The following is a 9,997-nucleotide window of genomic DNA, read 5'->3' as shown; positions in this document are numbered from 1 at the left end:
AGGAGGACTTGGATGAAAACTTTTTTTAGCTTTTGGCCACTCCCAACACTCCTATTTTGCCATTGGCTCCTCCAACAGAATCCATCTAGCTCCGCCAATGTAGAGAAGGATTTAGGAATGGAGCCATGTGGGAATCAGAAATGGCAACATAATGCCGCGAGTAGGTAATGCATACAAAAGAAAGCAAAAGTTGTCTGTGAAACTGAAAGATACTCTGAAAGAAACTCTGAAAGAAAGCATGGTGTTGATCCAATTTTGTTTTTTTTTTGCCACGAGCTTTTCAGATGTCATTTGACCACCAAAATTTGCACGCTAGCTCATCCGAGCATCTTGGATTTTTCCCTACTTTTTTTTTGAAACAAGAAGTTTTTGTTTTTTTAGGGATAGAAGTTTTTATCTACTGTTCACCACCGAGGCTCATCTTTGGATTATTGAATCATGCACAAGTTACCCAGCCCATGTACATTTGGGCCTTTAGTTAACGGGCTAGCTGCTTGAAATGGATCCGCATTCGCTTCACAAACCCTCCGGAAAAAAAAACACAAACCCCAGAACCACCAGATCCAGCGAGAACCAGAGCTCCGGCGCGGCCATGGATCCCCTGGCCGTGCTCCGGGACTACGCCGCCCGCGGCGACCTGGACAAGATCATCTTCAACGGCGACGACGTCCTCTTCGGCGACGACTACACCTTCCCGGCCAACGCCCCCACCGCCTTCACCTCCAAGCAGTCGGGCCGCCCCTACCCGCTCTCCGCCGCCGTCTTCCTCGCCCAGCACAACGACCTCAAGCACACCGACTTCCTCCAGGCCGCCCGCCTCCGCCGGATCCCGCCCGTCTCCCTCCCGGACCGCAAGACCTTCCTCGACTTCCTCCACTTCGGGGACAGTTCCCTCCCCTCCGCCGATCCCCTCCTCCCCTCCTCCTTCGCGCAGGACGCCCACCCGCCGCCGCCCCCGCCGCTGCCGGAGGACGAGGAGGGGGAGGGCCCCGACGCCGACGACGCCTCCACCGCCCACGTCCGCGCCCTCGAGCGGCCCCTCAAGGACCGCAACGCCGTCCTCGACGCCCGCGGCCGCGACTTCCTCGCCATCTACCACGCCGCGCTGCGCCGCGAGGAGGACCGCCTCCGCAACAAGGACGCCGCGCCCTCCGCCACGGGCCGGCACGAGCCCTCCTCCACCGCCGCCGCCTCCCTCGCGAACCCCAAGCTCGACAAGTCGCTCGGCGACGGCTTCGTGCCCATCATACTGGTGCCCAGCGCGTCGCAGACGCTCATCACCATCTACAACGTGAGGGACTTCCTGGAGGACTTCGTGTTCGTGCCCAGCGACGAGAAGATGCGGGCCATGAAGGGGAGCCCCAAGCCCGAGTGCGTCACCCTGCAGAAGAAGCACGTCCGCGGCGCTGGCGGTCCGGTGGCGTTCGAGGTCAGGGACAAGCCGGCCTCGCTCAAGGCCGACGACTGGGCGCGGGTCGTGGCCGTGTTTGTGCTCGGAAAGGAGTGGCAGTTCAAGGACTGGCCCTTCAAGGGTCATGTGGACATCTTCAACAAAGGTTTGCCGCCCATTCTAGTGCTTGCCTCTTTGTAGTATATCTGCGATTTGTTGTGTTAGCATCTCCAATAGCTTCGTTAGTTTTTGCTCAAAAACTGTACTGTAGAAATAATTACATCACATCAGTGATTCAAGATTTTCGTACCGAGGTTCATAGGGATCGATGAATTGCCCCTCAACATTGCAGGATAGGGTTGTTCTGTACCGGGAGTACACTTTGACTACTTACTTTGTTAACCCAATTGGGTTAAAATGATGCTTGTTTCTGGCATTGACATTGGCTAACCAAATCATATCCGGCTGCCTGTGCCTTTTATCTCTGTTCCTAGCAAGGCCTCCCACTAACTTGGTCATAAATGGTATTTGTAATGCAACATGGAACATTAGATTGCTCTGTTTCTCTTTTCAGCACAGCAAGTCGATACCATCTGTGGCCTAACATTTTAAACTTTTCTCAGTTATTGGGTTCTTTGTACGCTTTGAAGATGATAGTGTGGATTCAGCAAAAGTGGTCAAACAGTGGAATGTCAAAATCATATCTGTGAGTGGGAGGAATTTTTTCGTATGTTTTTTGGTTATTGTAATCAAATTCTATTTTGCTCCCACTTACAGCTGCTTTATTGTGTTACTAACCTATGGTGCAGATAAGCAAGAATAAAAGGCATCAAGACAGACCGGCTGCTCTGGAGGTGTGGGATCGGCTGGATGAATTTGTGCGGGCACGCTCATAGGTATCTAACCGTGTGATCTTTTAAGCTGTCCCTTCCATTCTGTACTTGATATGGACACCTTGAATTCCTGGTGAATTTAATAACCGGGTTTTTAAGATTGGTTATCATGTGTTTTCTTAAAGTTTAAGTGTCTTTGCAGTAACCTTAGTGATACATGTGTGTTTACTGAAGGTTCAGTTTTGTTCTTTGTGCTATGGACTTATCAAGCATTTGATGACCTAGGGTATAGTGTGGGGGTAGTCCTGCAGGTAATTAGGATGAAGGCTTCACTTCAAATATGCATGATGATATCAGATTGTGCTATTCAAGTTAATTTTATAACAAGAGAAGCCATCATAGTGTGTAACTTCCTTTACTGTCATGTTTTAATAATTCACACTGGTAGTTTTAGTTGTTGGCTTCTTGCTATTTCTATATTAATTGTTAGAAGAATCCAGAAATGGCATCAACTACTAGCATCTTGACATTATTATTTTGATCTATTAGGGATTCACATATTTCTATATATTGTTTAAATACAATGCTCGAGGATTTGCTAAGTGTAACCTTTTCAGTTCTGCAATGCTCATAGTAGGTTTTGCCTTTATGCAAGTTAAACTGTTCCAACTTCTTGCCAGAAGTGGGCCTGTAATGTCATCATTGAGCTTGCATGTGGTAATGTTTATGGTCTGTCAGGCATATCCCTGATAATGAGATAATGAGGCCGTGGTGGCAACTGGGCTAGGATATATAGTTGAACTAGACCATGATGAAGCGCTTTGCCGCACCGTTCATTTCGGTGATAGAATTATCTTAATTTACATGATCCGGTCTATAACAGTCACAATGCATACATAGGTTAAATTTGCATGAACCGGTCCATATAGTTGATTTAAACATGTTTGCATATATATAGCTGCTCTCAAGACAATTTCAGATAACAGTAATTGATTGGGCTGGAATGTAGCTTCACATGTTAAAACACGGATGTTGTTTCCTCCTTGCTTAGTGTGATATGCTGCCAGTATCCAAGTAGCAAAGAGCCTTATCATCACTGGCATTTGGTCATGCCATTTATGCCCACAGCTTGTTTAGTTCACTGATCCGCTCTCAACAGTATACTCATCTGGAGTACACCCCAACCCCAACTCATATGTTTGATCTAAAGTATCCTAGCCATTCATGATCATCATACTGACAAGAATGAAAAGCATGTTAACTCATTTGGGTATGACACACATTCTTCATACCAATTACTTCATCTAAAACACAATAATTTTCTTCTCAGGGGGGGCCTAAGTGAAGAAACTATACATGCGACTTGCAGCTACCTTGAGCAAATCAAACTGAACTTATGCTTAAATGAAGGAACGAGACAAAAAAAAAGGTGAGAACTGAGAGGTGAACATGCGGATATAAGATATCTCCAAGTTTCAACTTTAGATGTCTATTGCATGAATTCTCCATAAGCCATAGATCCGTCAAACCAAAAGTAGAGTTACCGAATCGATTGTTCAGTTTATACTGTGAACATATTTACTGCAATACCCATGCATCATCTGCAGCAGCTGAACGTATGTGAGCAGACAAGTTTTTACTGTGCATGATAGAACCAAAATCTGCATGAACTCACAGCCAGACACAATCTCTCAAATACAGAAATTTTGCAGATTAACTGGCCATCTCCCTGACAGTACCTACAGAAACTGCACACAGAAAGACTAATTTAACTTCATTCTTTGCATCCCAAGAAGATAAGTCCCTGTTAAGATTTGTACCTAGTTGTAACCCTCATAACCTAACACGTATAGAAACAAAAGCAAACAAAATCAGGGGAAACCTAAGCAAACACCAGGGCAACTTGTTACCAAATCATAAATATAACTTATATAAGCAAGCTGAGAGAGTGAGAGTTGTGGTTGTGAGATCTGGGAGGGGATCTCAGGAGGAGATTGATGGAATTGAGAAACGGAGAAAGAATGCCTACCTTAATATCATTTTCACGCCTAGATTATTAAGGTCACCTTCCTTGCCGATGATCTCCTCTCCACCGTCAACAGTAACGGTGTTGCGCATGGCCTCCCATGCTGCAGCAATCAGGAGCAGGCGGAACCCTAAGCATCATCAGCGGCGAGGGGGAGAGAGGAGGCTTCCATCATGGTGAGGGGAGAGGATATGTCGCCGATGGAGAAAACCAGGAGGGATGGGGGGGGCACGGCGCTGGGCTGGGTTCGCGCACGTAGTTACCCTGGCTCAATGTGTTGGTCCAGCTCACAGGAAATCGCCGAAGTCGTTCTTCAGAGTAGTGGCCCAGTTTACGTTTGGTAGCCGTTTCGCGGTAAAAGTGGGGCAGGGGTAGATGACAGAGGTGATCCAGGCCATGCATGTCTAAAATCGGACGGGTGGGAGGGCCTAACCGCTGTGGAGAGGCATAGCTCGGTATGTCTTACTGTTTCTTAATAATATCATTTTTCATATCGTATTTGTTAACTGTCAGCTTTCTACCCTGCATTTTGCTTAGGATATACTACGTATTAACCTTGCATGTTTCGAGTTAGTTTTGGATATTTTTCCTTGGATTTTGAATGAATTTTATCAAGCATTTTTCATGGCCTCATCCGTTAGTGACATTTTCTTCCCGATTTTGTTTTACAGTCGCTGTTGTGACCGAAATACTCAAATACCATGTTGGGTGATGGAAGTGGACTTATGCTGGTTGAGTTGTGGACAAGCAGAACAAGCACCCCTTGATCCCAGCCTCGTATTTCAGGTGCCGGTCGACGGTGGAATGAGATGCCAGGAACCTGCATTCATGAGGATTTGCATCTTATGTGCATTTCGGTTGCTAAGCTATGATGTAGTCTATCCAATCTGACATATTAACTGTAGACTGGTGACATTGTGCTAGGCTACTTCATCCGCGGCATTGTTGGAGATGGTGTCGTCATCTTTTCACCATTTCCTTGTGCGGATATTGGGGAATTATGGCAGGTAGGTGTTATTCTCCTGCCGGAACATTGTCTGATTCCATTGTTGTAACCAACGCGAGCCATCAGGATCTGAAACCCTAGAACATTTTGCTTTGCTTCGAACACATGAACTGTAACATTCTCACTGCAACATGGTGTAACACGGGCGCGGCCTGAATCTACACCGCGCCGTAGGGTACATCGATACATTTGCTGGTGTCACGGTAATGGCTATGGGGGTTTACACAAACATGGCCGAAACATAGGCAAGAACCACACTGATGAGCACGGTGGCAGCGGCGGAGCTCGGCGCGCCTGCTGCGTGCAGCAGTTCTGGGAGCTTTGATATCCCCTGTGAATCGGTGCTTGATCCAGCGCCTTGGGGGGCAACCTGTCCTGTCTTCGTGGCAACAGCCGGAGAATCGTCACCTGCTGCCGGGGGAGCTTCAGTCGCACCGGCACTCTCCGGCGTCGTCGACGTTGTGGCTGCATGCTCTGGCTCAGGCTCGGCGGGAGTGGCTGCCGGAGGTGCCGCTTCCGGAGACGCGGCCTTTGCGGTTGGCTGCGGGGTGGAGTCGTCCGTCGAATTGCTCGCCCCAAAGACATCTGCATCATCATCACATTTTTCGTCAGTAAAAACCCTGTAAATTGTTTCTTGTAGTATAGTAGTGGTGAAAGAAGGGAGGCGAGGTGACGCACCATCGCACGGGTCGGTGGGCAGGTTGCACACGTTGGGGATCATGCCCTGGACCTGGCCGAGGACGAGGCCGAAGGGGCTGGGCGCGAGCTTGGACATGGCGCACAGGCAGGGCCCCTGGGACTGGAAGAAGGCCTGGAGCTGCGAGCAGCACGACGGCAGCGCCGCCGAGCCGGCGCCGAAGAGGTAGCCGATGCACGGGGACAGGCTGAGCGGCACCGGCGCGCAGGTGGGCATCGTCATCGTCATCTGCGCCGAGCACAGGGTCGCCGTCGCGGCGAGGACGAGGACGGCGACCACCCCGAGCCCGCTCCGAGCCATCGTCGGTAGTTCTAGGTGGAATGGAATGGAATGGATTGGACTGGGGTGGATTGGATTGATTCGACGAGGGGAAGACGATGGAGGCGGCAGGGTTTATACGGGAAACTGTTGGGAAAAGCTCGGAAACGGTGGCCGGGTGGATGAGCCGGTCTATCTAACTGCTGCCCGGGCTTTTTCGGGGCTCGCCGGTGAACTGATCGGAGAATGTCACCCGCTGCCGGCGCTCCGCGACTGCGAGAGGTCCATCCTACCGGGCCGCTTTCCTGCAGAATGTGCTTTGATGAGGTCGGCTTGGATGGTTGGTCGCCAACCCGATTGCCTCCCATGCTCGCGCTCGCCTGGTGAACGAAAACAGAGCCTCTACAGAGTACCCAGTGACTTTTTTTGTGTGTGTGTGTGGGGCAAAACTAAGTACCCATTGTGGGCCCCACCTCTCCTAAGCGTTCAAATATTCCCGGCCCAGATTTGTTGTAAATTTTCATAAGAACTGCAACCGTCGTCACTGAACCTGAACCCTTGAATCCATTTGAAACGTTGTCACAAAAGTCGAACAAACTGAGGTGACATTTGCGCCGCGTCAGGGCTTACATGCGGGCTCTACTTGTCGTAATCATACTCGGTTTTAACCAAGTGAGAGATCAGTGCTTCTCAGTAAAATTAGGCACAATGCCGTTTTAATTTGGCCAGGGTTTGGCCTCCTCTGAAATTTGAATTGGACAGAAACTCATCTAATTTTGCCCCAAAAATCTGTTTAAACCTAGTTCAGATTCAGGTTCCACCAATTTGTTTCACTTTAATTTTGTTGAACCCTCCTATTCCCTGGAGGTTCTACCATTGCCAAAGGTGTCTTTCCATCTGTTTTTATATCGGGATTACTAAATCTCAGTCGACTGAGACTTAACAAAGTCTCGGTCGATGCTATATTCATGATATCTTATATGGAGATCTGTGCAAAATTTTGTCTTTTTCTGTTTATATGTTCTGTCACTTGACTGAAACTTGGTTAAGTCTCAGTCGACTGAGATCTAGCCACGCCCTTTTTTATATCATACTATCTCCCTTTTTATCCACATTTTAGCTTTGTCTTAAGCAAAGATTGTAAACTATGACCAAAATTACAATTTTTTTTGTTAACACCTACAATGCCAAATAATAATATTTGATTCATCGTTGAATATATTTTCATACAATGTATATTTCTTATTGTAAATGTTTATATTGTTTTCTATAAACTTGATTAAACTTTATAAAGTTCAACTCAGGACTAAACTAATATGCAGAATAAAAGAAAAACAGAGGGAGTACTTTGCAGAAGAAGATACCGGCGCAATAAAGAAGCTACTCAAATCCATGACGAATTTTGATGGAATTTAGAGCAAAGAACATGTTCAAGTCTATCACGAATTCAGGTGCATCACGCAATGCTGTTTTGTGGCTTGTCGGGCCGATTTGCTTTGTCTGATGAACCCATACACTGTTAGGGCACATGACAACGATTCAGGAGCCCCATTCCCAGCTCCGTGAGACGTTGGAGGAAAGCACCAAGTGAGATTAATTCCTCGTTGCAAAAGCTAGCACTACATATGTCGCACCACCAAGTGACAAGTCTGATGTGAATTGGGGGTAATGATCCATTAAAGAGAAGTCACAATGCTGATGTGCAGTGGAGCAAATCAATGACAGACTCACTGATACTCCGTAAATAACAGGCGGCACATCCATCTAATCGAGTCACAAACTCACAAACAAGCCCCGGATCACATAACGAGATCAGAAAACAGAAGCAGCTAGGAACGAGGCAGCCATGGCCAGGAGGACCGCGACGGCAGCAGAGGTCCCCTTGCACTCGGCGGCCGAATCAACCGTCCCCGGAACCGACTTCACCCCACCACCGGAAGGCGTGCCAGCCGGGTTCGCATCAGCGGGACCGGTCGCCGGCGCAGCCGCAGCAGCATCAGTAGGCGTCCCCGACGACGACGGCGCCGCTGCGCCACCGGCCGGAGCAGAGCCCGAGGTCCCTGTCACGGCTGCACACACACGCACACACCAACAGAAGTGGTTAGTCACTTTCGCTCCATCTCAGTTTTTCTACATGTATATCATGTCATGGACGTACCAGAGCAGGCGTTGGGGGGCAGGTTGCACGCGGTGGGGAGCAGGCCGCCGACCACGGACCCGAGCTGGGCGGGCACGGCGGACACGGCGGCGCAGAGGCAGGGCGCCTGCGACTGGAACAGGGCCCGCATCTGGACGCAGCACGCGTCGGACGGCGACGAGGAGTTGCCGATGAAGTAGCTCACGCACGGTGACAGCGAGGCCTGCACCGGCGGGCAGCTCGGCACGCTCACGGTCGGCACGGCCGGCGGCTGCTGCTGCTGCTGCTGTGCCGTGGACGCCGCCCATGTGACGGCCAGCACGGCGAGCCCCAGGCTCAGCGCGGGCGAGAACGAGATGCCGCCGCTCCGGCGTCGAGCCATTGGTGGGTGGATGATGATCGGGGTGAACTGGCCGGGCTTTGTGATGCACTGTGCGGTCGGCCGGTGGACGTGCCGTCGTGCCGTGGGCTCGTGGTTCAATTTATAGGTGCTCGGATGCTTTGTTGGACGAGCGACCGGTGGCTCGGTAGCGACGGGCAGATCGACTGCCCTATCTAACGTCCAAAAGTGGAGTAGCTTGCACTTTGCAGGGTGCACTGCCACTGCTTTTCCCAGAGATGTTACCGTGTTGGTGGGAAAACTCGGATGAACTCGACACTGTTAGCTGGGACGGATCGTGCATCAGAGTCTCTCTCTCCTTTTTTGAAAGGAGATAATAATAATGATTTAAAAAAAACACCCAAAGTGCAACTTAAATCTGATTAATATCAAGCAAACACAAAACCAATACAATGCACAGACAACTGGACGAAGAACGACTAGTAAAAGATAAAATTAATTGGTACTGTACTAATGAAGTAGGGATTACATTGTCGCAAAATAATTTGGACCTCTCCGTTCATTGTTGTGTGACTCAAGGTCGTGCTACAAGATTGGGAAGAAAAAAGTGTGTTGGTTTTTCATCCAAAACTCATGGACATGCATGGCTCTTTTTTTTGGCACGTCAGCGTGTATGCCTCGGTCCTTGACTCATGGTCGAATTCTATTCTTTGAGCTTCAATTCAAAAATGTGCACCTTTCAATCTGAATCTTCCACCTTTTACTTTTTGAGCTTTCGACATCGCCTCAGCCTCTGTATATCGAAATTCGTGGAGCTAACAGAGCATTAAAAAAATCACCTAAAAGTTATGCGGGAAGTGGTGTACTTTTTTCTTCGCTGGATCTCTAATTCATTCATCAGATCGTCAAAAGTTTTTTTGATAATGGAAGACAAACAATCGATTCATGTAGCTTTTAACCTACCTCCTCTGATAAGTAGTATAATAAATATGTTTGGGAACTAGTTGGTTGATGTAAACCCGAAACTTAGAACTCATGTCCAGGTGGGAATATGTGCTTTAGTGTGGGCAATCCGAATTTGGCGAAATGATTGTGTTTTTCACATATCAAAACTTCCATTTTTATGTCATCTTCATAGCTAAATCTTGGGACCCGTATGTGGTTCCTTGCAACGTGCGGAGGCTCGCGCGTCCACGGATTTCGGATGCAACCAATGGGAGATAGCCGTATGGCTATATTCAATATGTTTGAATGGCGGTCCAGTAATATGTCGTGTGTATGATTCATGTAATCTAATCATGGGCCCTTTT

The 9,997-nt window shown here is 48.6% G+C and overlaps 3 protein-coding genes across 4 annotated transcripts; 1 reads left to right on the top strand and 2 right to left on the bottom strand.

Moving 5' to 3' along the window:
• Window positions 1-515: 515 nt before the first annotated feature.
• Window positions 516-5,359, top strand: LOC123095641 (protein CDC73 homolog). Of its 2 annotated transcripts, XR_006446279.1 has the most exons (5): window positions 516-1,556; window positions 2,014-2,096; window positions 2,200-2,286; window positions 3,554-3,652; window positions 4,921-5,359. XR_006446279.1 is itself a non-coding variant. In XM_044517177.1 (4 exons), exons 1-3 carry the CDS (start codon window positions 593-595, stop codon window positions 2,284-2,286), a joined length of 1,134 nt encoding a protein of 377 aa, XP_044373112.1. In that variant the 5' UTR covers window positions 516-592; the 3' UTR covers window positions 4,921-5,359. The 2 variants fall into 2 exon arrangements, 1 of the variants encoding a protein (XP_044373112.1); XM_044517177.1 differs by lacking the exon at window positions 3,554-3,652.
• Window positions 5,326-6,734, bottom strand: LOC123095642 (non-specific lipid transfer protein GPI-anchored 5). The gene is made up of 2 exons (XM_044517178.1): window positions 5,934-6,734; window positions 5,326-5,840 (listed from the first exon to the last, which is right to left on the bottom strand). The coding sequence occupies exons 1-2, from the start codon at window positions 6,250-6,252 to the stop codon at window positions 5,476-5,478; spliced, it is 684 nt and encodes a 227-aa protein (XP_044373113.1). The 5' UTR covers window positions 6,253-6,734; the 3' UTR covers window positions 5,326-5,475.
• A 1,126-nt stretch (window positions 6,735-7,860) lies between these two features.
• On the bottom strand, window positions 7,861-9,469 carry LOC123096553 (non-specific lipid transfer protein GPI-anchored 15). Its single transcript, XM_044518316.1, has 3 exons — window positions 9,452-9,469; window positions 8,369-9,005; window positions 7,861-8,279 (listed from the first exon to the last, which is right to left on the bottom strand). The coding sequence occupies exons 1-3, from the start codon at window positions 9,467-9,469 to the stop codon at window positions 8,023-8,025; spliced, it is 912 nt and encodes a 303-aa protein (XP_044374251.1). The 3' UTR covers window positions 7,861-8,022.
• Between the last annotated feature and the right edge of the window lie 528 nt (window positions 9,470-9,997).

Source organism: Triticum aestivum, chromosome 4D (assembly GCF_018294505.1).
Source record: "Triticum aestivum cultivar Chinese Spring chromosome 4D, IWGSC CS RefSeq v2.1, whole genome shotgun sequence".
In the NCBI taxonomy this organism is placed as follows: Eukaryota; Viridiplantae; Streptophyta; class Magnoliopsida; order Poales; family Poaceae; genus Triticum; species Triticum aestivum.
Note: the sequence above shows the minus strand (reverse complement) of the source record. Positions and strands in the feature narration are given on the sequence as shown.